The 15124-nt window shown below is 38.6% G+C and overlaps 1 protein-coding gene across 2 annotated transcripts in view; it reads right to left on the bottom strand.

The window, feature by feature from the left end:
* adamtsl3 (ADAMTS-like 3) overlaps positions 1–15124 on the bottom strand; it is a 201184-nt gene that overhangs the window by 166909 nt on the left and 19151 nt on the right. The window contains exon 3 of one of the 2 annotated variants that reach the window (XM_065294261.2): positions 140–259. The exons of the other annotated variant lie outside the window; for it this stretch is intronic. Within the exon in view, the coding sequence (XP_065150333.1) occupies positions 140–259 (120 nt within the window). The remainder of the gene's footprint in view (positions 1–139; positions 260–15124) is intronic. 2 annotated transcript variants of the gene reach the window in all.

The raw sequence follows: 15124 nt of genomic DNA, 5'->3' as shown, positions 1-15124 counted from the left end.
AAATGATGCATTAAACAAAGCTGCGTATTTCAAAGCACTCCAGTGAGAAATAAAATGTTTTTTTTTTACAAATCTGTCAACCCGACAGAATCCAGGTGAATGTCTTGAGAGAAATGATGTGTAATTTAGCATCTCTGACCTGGTCGTCATAGCGATAAGTGAGGTATTGCTCCTCTGTCGTATCTTCCAGAAAACTGCCTTGTGGAGAAAGTGCAAACTCAGGGAGGAAATAAGCGCTTTGTGTTTGGCCTGCAACCCCCTGTAAAACAAGACCACATCACCCACGTTAAACCTACAGTATGAAAGTAGTGCAGGTATCTTTAGGGGCTCACCAGTAACATGTCAATATGCCATTAATAAAACAATATACTGTAACTACACACATAAGAATCAGGTTTAAAGGTTTTGAGGGGGTTTATTTGAGGTAAAATTTGAGGAAGACCCGAGCAGGTTCCATTGCAACATTTTTTAACTATTTAATGTAAGAAAACATTGTCAGTAGATTTTTATTAACATACTCAGTAAGTATTGTAGGGCTGCTTAATGATTAGTCACGACTATTCGTTCGCAGAATAAAAGTTTACATAATCATTATACACAGTAAATCAACAAATATTATGTATATATAAATACAAACGCATGTATGTATAATTTTAAGGAAAAAATATATTGATATAATAAATATGTATATTTATATATTATATAAATGATATGTAAATATACAAATGCTTATACACATGCAAATATTTCTTAAATATTTACATGCATGTGTGTGCATTTATATACACTGAAAAAAATGATTAATTCAATTTACTCCATTTTTTTAAGGTAAGTGGTAGCCATCAATTTATTTAAGTTACATTTAAACAAAAGTTTTTTGTTTTGTTTGGCCTTTCTATTTTTTTTTTTGTTTGTTTAAATGTAGCTTAAAGGTGCAGTGTGTAAATTTTAGTGGCATCCAGTGGTGAGGTTGTGAATTACAACCAACGGCTCAGTCCACTGCTCACCCCTCGCTTTTGAAAAGCATTGAGAAGCTATGGTAGCCGCCATCGGAAAAACATGTAGTTGACAGAGACAACTTAGTAAAAAATGTTTGTCCGTTAGGGGCTTCTGTAGAAACATGGCGGCACAAAATGGCAACTTCCACGTAAGGGGACCCTCTGTGTATGTAGATAAAAACGTCTCATTCTAAGATAATAAAAACATAACGGTTCATTATAAAAAGGTCTTTATACACCCCTGATAATATAGTTTTGTATAATATTTTGCATTTCTGTCAAAAGATCCTTCTAAAAATTACACACTGCACCTTTAAATAAATTGATTGCAACCACTTACCTTAAAAAAATTGAGTAAATTGAATGAATCATTTTTTTTCAGTGTATACATAATTATTATACACATTACATTTTTGGGTGGGCAGCCATAACACTCAAGGAAAAATATATATAAAACAAATTTGTTTTATATATTTTATATAATTATAATTGTCAACATATAGATATGATATTGTATAGATATGATAATGCGGTAACAATGTTCAACACGCGTCCGTCAATTCATCTAAAGCCAAGGTAAGGCAGACTTTGGTGACATCATTCAATCTTACTACCTCGTCGGGACAGTCCCATAGGTTATCAAAAGGTTATCCTGTTTGCTGAGAGAGAAAAAAGTACAAGCCCTAAAATACTGTAAGTGTGCATTGCACACTGCTATGTTCATAATACAGCAAATTAGATATTATAATACAACAGAATATTATAAAACACCACGTTTTACCTTACTATGACCTTGCAGAGTGAAAGCCTCCTCCTCTTGAACTTAAAAATAGTTTTTTGCGTGTGAAGGTTTTCTCAAAAGCGAGCTGATGATGATGACAAAACCACCCCAATTTTATTTTAAAACTGCACGTGATATAGCCTGCAATATATTTACTGCATAACTATCTTATAATTTATATCCCTTGTGAAAATCCCTTGTGTATATGTTTAAGTTTCACACGCTTTGACCCAGACAGCTTCTAGTCTAAACAAATTTCGTCTATCACCTGTCCTGTCCCTCCGGACCCCCACCATCTGTGTCCCCCAAAACACACACACAGACAGACAACCCTCAGGTGCCAACTATGTTAGCAGGGATATCTTCTCTTATAAATTCCCCAAGGAATCACCAGGGCCCACACAGGTTTACGATAACCAGCACTGCTGTATGTGTAAGCACAGAAAGAAGATCAGAGCCGTCTTTCACCAAGGCTGTCACTAAAACTCTGTTCGCCGCCTCACAGGAAACGACCCTGACAGAGCACTGTGATATTGTTTATATGGGTAACAGGGATGACTTTTATTTCTTAACCAAAAATAGATCTGTGAAGCCCTGTGAAGTTGTCCACAGTCTGATATGTGATCTCCTTAAGTGCCCTAACCGAGAAAAAATATTTACTAGGGTCTTAAAGGGATAGTTCACACAAAAAATAAAATTTCGGTCATCATTTAATCACCCTAAAATTGTTCCTAACTTTGAATATATTTCTTTGTTCTGCTGAACACAAATGAAGGTATTTTAAAAGTTCCAGGGCACCATTGACTTTCATAGTATTATATGGAAGTCAATGGTGCCCCAGAACATTTTTTTTTATATATTTTAATTTCTGTTACACAGTACCGTACTTTCCGGACTATAAGCCGCACCGGAGTATAAGCCGGATCATTCGTAAATGCGTCATTAAGACAATAACATATAGAAGTCGCAGTGGACTATACGTCGCGTTTATTTAGAAAATTATTTCACAAAATCCAAGCCGAAGAACAGACATGTAAACAATAGCAGACAGAACAGCAGGCTAAATAGATGTCTCTACGTTAAAAGTATCAGTTATTTAAATGATAAACCATAGCATACAGAACTTACCTGGAAGGTTGAACACGCTAAATTAACCGAACAACCAACTAGCGTGAAGTTCGTATACTCGTCATTCCACATCACTGAATCCATTGAATTACATAAATACAGAAGCGGTATATGGCGGACTCTCGCGGCTGTAGACGGTAATGTTGTCTGTTGCCTCATAAATGTCAAAATTAATTCATACTGACTTACAAGGCGCTCCTGACTATAAGACGCAGCACCAGCCAAGTTATTTTTAAAAAAAACGTGGCTTCTAGACTGAAAAATACAGTATAAAAAAATTGACAAGGTTTGGAACAACTTTTCGGTTTCGTAAATAATGACAGATTTTTCATTTTTGGGTGAACTGTCCCTTTAAATGTCTCTGTGAAAAATATTAAAAGCTCCTTTATAAACAAATTAAAATCTTAATGCTGGCTGCTATTTTTTATGTGACTATGCAGATTCACGAATATGCAAATCAGTCTCCGCCCCTATTTAATCACACCAACTCAGACTACCTGATCCACTCGGTCAACACACCGGTATGAACATGCTTGTGACGTCGGAAATGTCGGTATCATACCGTGTCTTTGGTAAACTGTGGTTTTAGGAGAAGATAGTCAGCAGTGTTAACTGATGAATTTGCACTTAGTGTGTCTTAAAGCAAATTAAAAACACCACATAGACATAAATAACAAATAAGGTATAAGAGGCGGCGCTGTATTGTGAATAAGTCGCAGCTGAAGAGCGTTGTTAGGCACGACGCAAAGCAGAGTCAATACGATGCACCATTAGCCTCCCTCGAGTTCCTTATCGCTTTTATAAAACGATGCAAAGAATCATCAATGCAACTTTTAATGAACTTCTTTCTTGAAAATCTACCTTCCGCTGGAAAAAAGTCCCTGACTGACAGTGAATGCTGTGCAGTAATACACAGGATCGTTGGGTGCAGCAGTCCTAGCTGTGTTTTACTGCAAATAAAGCACAGCTATTGACCAATCAGAATCAATAACAGAATCTTATCTTTTAGATTCTTACTACAGGGAGATTTAAAACAACCATTTTGGCATCTGTGTAACTCTTACGCTTATTTGCCCTGATTTTATTTGACGCAGAACACGACCCAATTCGATTTATCATTGCGTACAAACTCATTACCACAGGCTCAGCTCACTCCCACTGGCATTTACAAGAGCGGGCACAGGTGTCCTTTATATGTGCCAAATGATGTTCCATCAGGAACTCTATTAGGGAACTGTGGATACATTGTCTCAGCAGGGCAAGTGAGCCAAATAAGGATTTAGTCCACATTCATGCCATGAGTTCAATCTTCAAAGATTAGGGCAGAGGAACGCCACGGTTCTGTCAGAATGAGTCTGCTCGACTATGCTTGGTCTTGGGCTGTATGGAGACAGGCCAGTGCCTCTTCTTAGACCAAAGCTCAGATAAGCTTTTGACTTCTTTTGTTCAATGCCAAAGTGCCGAACATCTAAGTGAGGGTTCTTTGTTAAGACAGGGCCAGGTTAACATCTGGTCACTCGAACATTCCTCAGCTCTGAAGTCAGTGGGACAATATAGGTTTAACATTTACTCCGAGGGCACAAATCTTGTCAGTGGTAAACACAACTGCTGCATTTGTATCATTGGGATACAGTAACATAAACAACTCTGTACGTCATGTAACCAATATAATAAACTTGACCTCCAAGATTTTTTTCCCAAATTCCTGTAAAGCACTCATTATAATTAGGTGTACGACCTATGGCAAAGCCTTGACGACATAGGCTACGCGACGGTTTACATTTATACATCTGTGCCGTTGTTCCCATCGACGTGCAATTACACATGCAGGCCGCTAGTGTAACACGTGCGTCCACACGTGTAACCCACAGTAGCAGTGCACCAGCAAAAGAAGAAGCCGCTTGGCCGCTAAACCCAGGGCCGGCGTCAAGGGGGGGGGGGCATTCGCGGGCCGTGCCCCCCGAACAGGTTGTTGTGCCCCTACACAGTTTTGTATTAATTTAATATATATCAAGAATAATTAAAATAAATTAAACATTGAATGTTTCATGACTTTTAATGTAATCAAATGAGGAAAATATAGTTGCTATATGTTTTCTTTAATTAAAATAGACCAGTTTCTCTGATTGGTTGTATTGCGACGTCTCATGCGTCTTTACGTCTTTAGCATATTTGTGACTTGATACTAGCAACGTGTTTTTTATGGATTGTGTAAAATATGGATATTAGAACATTTAGAACGAACCAGCACCGCCTGCTCCATCTGACTTCATGCAAATACCGATTGGCTCAAACTCGGAGATTAGAGGTCGAGGTGGAATTTTCCAAATCTACAGGACACTGTTTTAAGGAAGTTTAATGTTCGTACACACCGGCTTCAGCTTTTTTAAAGGTAAGTTAGTGTTGTTTTAATTTACGTAAGCTTAAATGTGAAGTGTGGCTATAGACCGTTAACGCATTGCGACGTGATTATGGTAAAAGCGGCAGGACACGGTGTGCACTGCACTGCGCAATGTAACCCAATCGTTTCAATGGCTTGCGCCGCGCGAGGGCGGTTTGTTGTTGCGTCGAGCAAAGCGTTAGCGCAGCGGAGCGTGGCTTGCGCTCACGCCGGGGTCAAAGTTCAAAATAGTTTAACTTTTGCGCATAGTTTGTGATCTTCTGCACTTTATACGGAAAATGAGCTGACAGTCTGTACCAATGCTTGCACTGTATTTGTTGTTTTTGTGTGATTGTGTGCCCCCCTGTTGGAAGCAAGCGTGCCGCACAAGCCCTGAAAAGTGAAGCCAAAACGTCTCGATCGCCCCCCAGTGACTGGTCCCAGTATAGGTCATAAACCCCGCCTCCCCATGTTATTCAATGGGACTTGAGACCAACAAAAAATTGAATTACACTTCAATTATCTTTATTCCGAAGCTGGTTTCTGTCATTTACTGTAGTTTTTATCATGCTGATGTATATTCAAGTGTTTGTTTTTAAAATAGGTTTGTTTTTAGTTAGTTATTTAATGATAGAAAAACGGTGGGGTCACGTCATGATTGACAGCTGTGATATCGTGTGATATGCACATTCTGCGAGAGTGAGGGTGGGGTCTTGATTTCGCGCCTTCACTTCCTGCTTACTACTGCGCATGACTGGTCCCGAAAACGCTACTGCGCATACTCAAGACCCAAGATGTCAGCGCCATATCGGGACACTGGCGGCTTCACTTTTCACCAATGGAAGAGAGCGAACAGGCGTAGTCTATCTTTTTTTACAGTCTATGGTTGGAAGCCACGTGGCCCCCTGCAGCTTAAAAGTTATTGACAAGTTAACTCGTCAATTAAGAGAAAACGCTTCCCTGCCAATGACGAGTATTTTCGGCTTTCCGCAATACCGCTAGTATCCACCAGACGCACTTGCGCAACTTATAAAACCCGGAAGTATCACCCTAGGGAAAGCAGCTGCATGTCCGTTTATGTTTTTAGGATCGCTCTGCAACCAGGGTTCCCACAGCACTTTTCAGTCCGGGCGGCCCGCCTAAGCTGGGAAATCCTACCGCCTTAACTAGGTTATTAAATTTTTTTAAATAATAATAATTTGCTGCAAAAAAGGCTGTCAAGTGCATCTAGGAGAATAGAGTGGACGCTCTTCACACACAGTTAAGGTTATGTTTTTACCGTCCCGAGTGGAAATCCGTATGAGGAAATGCGACGCAAAAAATTTTGACCTGACGGGAGGGGTTCTTATGTAGGGCTATGCACAGCCTACGCAAAGCCTACGGTATAGATTCTACGTGGGACCATACATTGGGCTTTACATAAAGCAGCCATTTTATGTAACAAACTCCAAACATAACCTAGCTCTCTCAAGAATGAGTATATCACTGTGGACATTTTAAAGATTGGCATCTTAGCAGTCAATTAGGGATTAGCTATTTCCGAACAAAGCAATTTCATTATTGGACCGAGCCATGTCCTCCATTGACTTTCATTCAAATAGAACCGGCTCTGGTCTCTGTTGGGTGTTATGCCCTTTTGAGCAAACCCCTGAAGGAGCTCTGGTAAAGCCCCTGCAGTTTGCCTTCACAGATCTTGATGTTATTAATTTTTGATGTAATGAAGTTTATTGTCGTTCTGCCTATTACTAAGTGTTAGAAAACAAACTAAATATAGTGCCCCAGAACCACCGCACAATATATAACCCAGCAGTTTGGGTTTCATGTCAAAATAAACTATAAAAACAAAGCTATAAAATGTAATGAAAAACATTTCAAAGTTAGCCTGGCCAAGAGCTACAGTACTGAGATGTTATGATACACGTTATCTACCTAAAGCAGGGCAGTTCATAATATAAATGTTGATTACATACAATATTGATTACAAAATCACATCGATGCCTTTTTTTTAACACCCTGGAGTCATGTGCATTCCTTCTGTGAAGAATGGATGGACGTTTAGGACTCCAAAATCAAAAGCACCATTTACTACCATTATAAAGCTTGGAACAGCCAGACATTTTCTTATATATCTTGTTTGATAAAAAATAATCATATACATCCATGGTGACTTCAGGTTGGGGTAATTTTCATTTTGGGGTGAACTAGGCTTACTAGGTCACACCCTCACCAAACTTCAGAGCTAAAATACCCAGAGTACAAAATAATCACGTTCATTGTGTTTTCATTACTCATTTGTGCTGTTCAGGAAATGCAGGTGTTAGGATACGGTGCCAGACACTTGATGTCATCCTGAAAGCAAGCTTATAACCTCACTAAGAGGACAAGCAGAATGAACAAGACTTTTATTGTAGTCCTCCTCAAGGTTCAGCGTTCTGACATCCTTTAGTTCCTGGGCTGTAGATCTATTAGAAACCATCTATAAAACATTTAGAGCTAAATCTATTTGAATATTTAAGCTCTTCAGTTAAACAACTTTGTCCCAACCATCCTTAGATGGACTGTCACTTTCATGAGTTCCCCAATATCCTTATCCTTGTTTGGCTTGTTGTAGATGTTCATCTACAGTGTTATCTTCTGAAAGCACTTTAATAAGCAGAAGCTTGAGAGGAGAGAGATGCACGTCATGGTAACACTGTTATCAACTTGGCAACTGTGATGAATGCGCTTGCAGCATGCCAGTGAGTGTTTCTCAGTAACCAAGGCAAAGCTCACCCTATGCCCAACATGTACGCCAGGTAAAAATAAAATCTTTAGATCATAATTATTACATTTTTGTAATATATATTAAATGTGAACATCAAATCAATAACATGACTTAATGATTTCATTAGTTCTGTCTAAACAGGGCTTGGAAACGGTATCAGATTTTTTTTTTGTTTTTGAAACCTCGACTCTTTAAAACCTCGGTATAGCTTGATACCTAGCTATCCGGCCAATGCCTTACTATAAGTTAATACAATGTATGTTTTTAGTTAACATTTTATTTATAGCTACATTTAAGCTAAGAATAGGTTTTTATGTACATGCTGACAAGGCCCCATCACAAAGTTTTGCCTAGGGTTCCCGGAAGTCTAGAATAGCCTCGGATTAAAGTAATCGAAATCCCTCCAGTATGTTAATATATGCCTTCTGAAGTGAAATGATACATGTGAGAAAATATTTTTAAACTAATTTAGTGATCAATACATCATGTATCCATAGCAACAACCAGGGGTGCGTTTCCCAAAAGCGTCGTTGCTAACTAAGTTAGCAACTTTGTTGGTTGCAATGCAATTTCCCACCAACGAAGTTGCTAACAAGTTAGCAACAATGTTTTTGGGAAACGCACCCCAAATCAGCCAAGAACTTTAAATATTGCGTAGGGGGAGGGACTAAACTTGTCAAGCACCAATCAGAGTGTCACATAGTAAATCCACAAATAATCAACAAGGCAGCTTGTGGATTAAGGACTGTTACATATCTATAACTCATCGCTAGAATTAGGATACGTTCCAACAGCTTTCAAACTAGCAGTTATTAAACGGGTGATTAAAAAACCACACCTTGATCAGGTAGAGCTTAATAACTTTGGAGACCATTCTCCAATCTCCCTTTTCTATTGGCAAGCCAGCTACACACATTCTTAGCAAATAATAATACATATGAAAAGTTTCAATCAGGATTCAAGCCCCATATAGCAAAGAGACAGCGCTGCTTAGAGTTACAAATTACCTCCTTTTAACATCCGATCCTGGTGAAATCTAGATGTGGCATAGATACCATGGCATAGTTACCATAGATACCTTCACCTTGGGCCCCCAATTTGCTAAATCCTCAACTGTGGGTAACATACTTATGCCGCAATAGTTAGCCTGTCTGGAACCAAGCTGATTTAAACCACATCACTGTATGACACTTGCATTACATGTGAACGGCCCCTATGCTAATAGGATTTTGTTTCTCTCTCCCTGTCTCGTCCTCGACCCCGAGGACAATGAGACAAACAGACCCAGTTCCGGTAAACGTGAAAGTCGGCACACCTCTGATCTACTGGCCGTAATTCAACGTGATGCCCAGCAGATGCCTATTCAACGATCAACCCGGGGAGGCAGCCTTCATTGGCTTAACTTAGCACCCTCTTCTATACGTTACATTAGTAATACGCTTGCTTATAATGTTGAGTCATAGCCGCAGCAAATTTAGCTGCTTATGCTATCTATATTATGTTATGCTATCAGTCTGCTTTTAACTGCTTCTATTAATGTAAAGCTGCTTTGAAGCAATTACCAATTGTGAAAAGCGCTATATAATTAAAATAAAATTGAATTACATATCAATGAGGTTCTCAAAAACAATAAACAGAGGTCACGGGACAATAATTCTCAATCAACAGTTACTGACAATACCGATCTGCCACATGAGCTGTGAGTGCATAGGTCAGGTGAAGCGTTCAGAGAAAATCCTGTCGAGGAATTTTGAGAGGTGACCTTGAGGATGGGATCTGCCATCAGCTGTTCCTGTTCTATTTAGGTACCTGGCCACAGCATTTCTAAACAATAATAAAGGATATTCATTGGATTGTTTTGTGGTGCAGTAGGCAATATGTATCAAAATCTTGCGAGCCACCTTATGTCAGGCATACAGTTGGGAGGTCGCCAACCTCCGCACACGTCACAATTGAGTTTGTCTGAAAATCATACTGGTGCAGTGGTACACAACAAGACTTTACAATCTGAATTCTGGTGCAATTTTTGGCCGAATGTGTAGCTTAAATGCACTGTATGAAATGAAATTGTCGGCCAAATGCATAAATGTGAATTAATGATGGCATATACATACCGTTGCAATACAGCCAATCACGTAGAACCATTTGATCTGAAAGAATCTGGAATCAACCCAGTATAGGTCTAGCCTCCACTTTTACATTTAGCCCATGACCCGACAGCCTCCTCTGCTCTTAACCTCCTTAACAGTTAACAGTTCTTATCACCCTCCTCTAAAAGCACAGAGCCGGCCACATCTGAGTGCACCTCGGGCCAAACCTCTTCTGTTTTTAATCACACCCCTTAACGCGTCACCTTAACACCACTCCACCTCGACTAACCCTTAGCACTGTCTCCTCCACCTCTTATACCAACAAAAGCCCCCGGCCCCCCACTAAAAGATCCCAAATCCTACTTCCACGGCCTTTGGGAAAAGTCCAGCCTTGGCTCAGCAGGAAGTTAAGGATTTAACGCTAAGCTTTTATGATCCCAACATCCATAACTCACACTTGTCCGTACCACCCAAAAGACAGAGCGGACAGAGGGGTACTAAGAGATGGTACAAACACCATATTTTTAAATGGTAAGTTCACCCCAAAATGACAATTTGATCATAAATCACCCCCATGTCGTTATGTCGTTTTAAAACACCAAGTGGTGGAGGCTTCTGTCGGTCCCATGTAGTTTGATTCACACAATCAAGCCCAGAAAAGAATGAAAGACATAGCCAAAAAGGTCCATGTGCCTGATCTCATAAGAATTCGTACATACTTTACGAGTTGGCTAATTTGTATGAATTCATACGAAGTTAATTGTGCAAAAACGTACGATTACCATAAAAATAACAATAACGAAATCCAACCCCTAACCCCAACATCACACTGGTCAAGGTAAATCGTACAAAATGTACAAATGTGGTTGTACTAAGTAATACAAATTAGCCACCTCGTAAAATCCTTACGAATTGCTATGAGATATTGCATTTTTACTCATCCCTTCTTTCAACTGTAGACGGTTTCATTGGATGCACGTGCGGTGATGCAATTACGCATCTGAGTGGAACTTAACTTCCGGTCTCTGTTTGTTTAAAGGTCTAACTAGTTGCTAAACTGAACTCTTGAACAAATACCTCATAGAAAATAACAAATGTTTTGGTTTCCTAGGTAATCCACATGTTGTTTATTTTGCTTATTATAAACTACTTTAAAAGGACTTTTTTAATTGATTCTTTGCGGCGTTTACCGGAAGTTACCTTTGTTCCACGACAGCCGTTTGTTTATGTTGTTACTGCTGAAACGGCTTATATTTTTTAACTCTTTCCCTGCCATTGATGAGTTATCTCGTCAATTAAAGAAAAACATTTTCCTGCCAATGACGCTTCTTTGACATGTTTTTACGGTAATCTGTAATTCTGCTATTATCCACTAGATGGCACTCTTACCCAATTTATACAAAAATGAAGCAAAAACTAATTGAACAACATTTTAAACTCTGTGTATGTTTTGAGAATCGTTCTGAACCTAATCTTTAACAAAATTTCTTTACAAAAGTGCAGTTATTTCAGCTTTTTGCTCAAAATTTGGTTCTTTTTAAGAAACCTACCCATATTTAAAAAGAGAACAAATGATAGGATGAAACTTTTTTCCTATTTAGTTTGTTTGATTGGAACACTGAAAAAATGACTCATTCAATTCATTAAGGTAAGTGGTTGCAATCGATTTATTTTTGCTACATTTAAACAAATGTTTTTTTGTTTTGTTTTGTTTTGTATTTCCATTTTGATTGCAACCACTTACCTTAAAAAATTGAGTAAAATGAATGAATAATTTTTTCAGTGAAGCAGATGGTATGTTCTTTCATTAGATATATTTGTATGTTTATATATATTTATAGAAGAAAATTTTCGTGGAAGGCATTGTGAAACTTGGAATGAGTTAAAGTGAAACAATATTCATTCATTTTGTATGGCATAGCTAGTTTATTGACCTGCAGTTAAATTAGAAATATTGCTAGTTTAAGTTAGCTACCCAACACTGTTCTCAGGTTCTGTTCAGCTTCTGGTAACTTCAATATGAGACATGCCTGTGCACTTTACTGCAAATAGATGTGGTACCATCTGTTAAGAGCATATGTGTAAATCATCATATCTGAACAGGATCAGTCAAGACTAAAATATTGGTTTGAAAAGTGAAAAATCTTGTTTGTAGGCGGTTTAACACAAACCCCTGAGGAGCTGAATATATAATATAATACAATACAATATAATATAATATAATATAATATAATAACGATCTCCAAATCCACAATCCAATTGCATAGTGTTAATTTTATTTTGGTTATAAAATGCAAATATTTGTTGAGAAAATCAGAAGCTAACAGACGGTGTGAGGTCGACAGACACTGAGGTGATCTGTGTCTGGTTATCAGCCATATGTGCATTCAGTTGTAGCTTGAGGTGTTTTAGTTTAGTGCAGACTGAAAATCCTATTTACAAACAGCAAAGTTGAGATCACACATTTAACACTTTTTACAAAGCAAGCATTGTGAATAACTGTATAGTTTTCAGTGTAACATGTTTTCTATATACTGAATATATACCAAAAATATACTAAAAATAAGATAAAGATGTAATAAACACTAGCCTGCATCATTTCCCTCATGCTTATTCGCACTTTATTTTATTCATCAGGTGTATTTTACATATTTATTAATTCTTTTAAAGTTAACAGCAGGCACAACATTGTCCTACAACACATTATGATGTTTTCATATTTATTCACTGGCAAGTTCGTTTATGAAAAGCTCATTTTTTGAGGTACAAAAATGCTGTCTCAGTACGGATGTACCTATACAGTAGCCAAACTGTATCCTCAGTGGCGTCACTAGGTCCTTTTTAGGCCGGTTCACACATGCAAATACGTTATTTTCAATGTTGACAGGGTCGCTTTCTATTTAAGCGTGCTTTTCCAGGCACATCGGCACCACAGAGGCATTATTGAACCTATGGAAAGTGTGGCTCAATGTTGCTTAGCAACCGCAAATGCTACCGGAGCACAACCACCCAAGCGCGTTGGATGGCATGGTCGTGTTTTCCCAACCCAGTCTCACGAAATTTCGTTATATAGTCACGTAAATTTTTGATTCTTTTTTAGATATTATCACGACTTTCCGCGTTTTTCCATGATCGTATAACGAATTTCTGTTTTCGTGAGATTATCACGTAAACAGATTTGGCACAATGCATTAAACCATAGAATTCCAACTTTTTAATAATAGCCTACATTTTCCCCTAGACCATTCTGATAAGCTTTTCATTCAACTTAATAACTATTCAGCTTTTAAAGGCTTAGATGTGCAATAATTTCAAATGAATTTTAATCTTAGACCTTGTAATACGCATTATACCACCTTCCTTATTCAAAGCTGAAGTAACTGTGACTTATGACTAGAACCATGAATGGCTCCATGACATACCGGACGTGCCAGGCCTCTGTGTCGAGAGACTGTTTGCAATGTTTTCGGGGGCCGTTGGGGATCCATCCAACTGATTCGGTGATTCAGCGAGTACAGAAAGGCAGCGTGTCTGTTTACAGCTGCTTAAGAGTGAATGGCCACACAGTAACTGTCAATGAATGAGCCTTTCAGCTTAACTCACCAGAGACTGAGAGGGAAAGACCAAGAGAGGCACGGAGAGAGAGAGAGAGAGAGAGAGAGAGAGAGAGAGAGAGAGAGAAATTTCAAGTAAAAAAATACTGAGCAAAGCATCCAACCTACATCAGGGGTCCAAAATTGACACCTGGAGGTCATAGTAAATTCCCCAGCCAATTTACAAGTTTTTCTATTTTCTGTTGTTAATATATCATCGCTATCGGACGAAAGCTTGAGCACATGAAAGTTTCACGTGAGCACATGAAACTAAACTTTATTTAATTTTTGCTCCATGTCCCCTTAGGGGCTCCGTACAAAATTTATTTCAGCACATATATTTTTGGGCCATTTTTTGTTTATTTTGAAATATATTTAAAATTAAATTTGCCGTATAGGAAGTCGTCAATAAAGGAAGCACTGTGATACGCCTTTCGCATGACAATGAAGATGCTAAAGGTACCCCTAGGTGTCACTTTGTAGACGAACCACGAATGCCATTGCTTCCAATGGTAAACCACAGGTGTAATTTCCAGACACAAGCTATTCAAAGGGCACCTATTATGCAAAATCCACTTTAACAAGGTGTTTGGACATAAATGTGTGTTAACACAATCACCCCACCATGAAAAAATCCACCTACTCCTTTTTAAATCCCCATTAAAGGGATAGTTCGGCCAAAAATGATATTAAACCCATGATTTACTCACCCCCAAGCTGTCCGAGTTGCATATATGCATCGTTTTTCAGACAAACACATTTTCGGATATTTTAGAAAATGTTTTAGATCTTTCAGTTGATTAAATGTAATGTTAAGGGGTCCACCCATAGTCCACGACCTTCAAGTCCAAAAAAAGTGCGTCCATCCTTCACAAATTAAATCCAAACGGCTCCAGGATGATAAACAAAGGTCTTCTGAGGGTGTTGATGTAGAAATATCCATATTTAAAACTTTATTAACGTAAATAAATACCTTCCGGTAGCGCCGCCATCTTAGTCGCGTCCGCATTCAGGATGAGACCTTACGCAGCCTACGGAGGCTACTCTGCTGCTGCTCTGTGCCCCCGCCCTCCGAATTTGTCATATGTCACTAAGAAAAGTGCGTACACTACGCTAATACTCTCTCCTGAATACAGAGGAGTCTAAGATGGCGGCGCTACCGGAAGGTATTTAATTACGTTAATAAAGTTTTAAATATGGATATTTCTATAACAACACCGTGCGGATTACCCTCAGAAGACCTTTGTTTATCATCCTGGAGCCATTTGGATTTAATTTGTGAAGGATGGAGGCACTTTTTTGGACTTGAAGGTCGTGGACCCCGTAACATTACATTTAATCAACTGAAAGATCTAAAACATTTTCTAAAATATCCGAAAATGTGTTTGTC

This window comes from Paramisgurnus dabryanus, chromosome 2 (assembly GCF_030506205.2).
Source record: "Paramisgurnus dabryanus chromosome 2, PD_genome_1.1, whole genome shotgun sequence".
NCBI lineage: Eukaryota > Metazoa > Chordata > Actinopteri > Cypriniformes > Cobitidae > Paramisgurnus > Paramisgurnus dabryanus.
The sequence above is the reverse complement of the archived record's forward strand: the minus strand, read 5'-3'. Positions and strand labels throughout refer to the sequence as shown.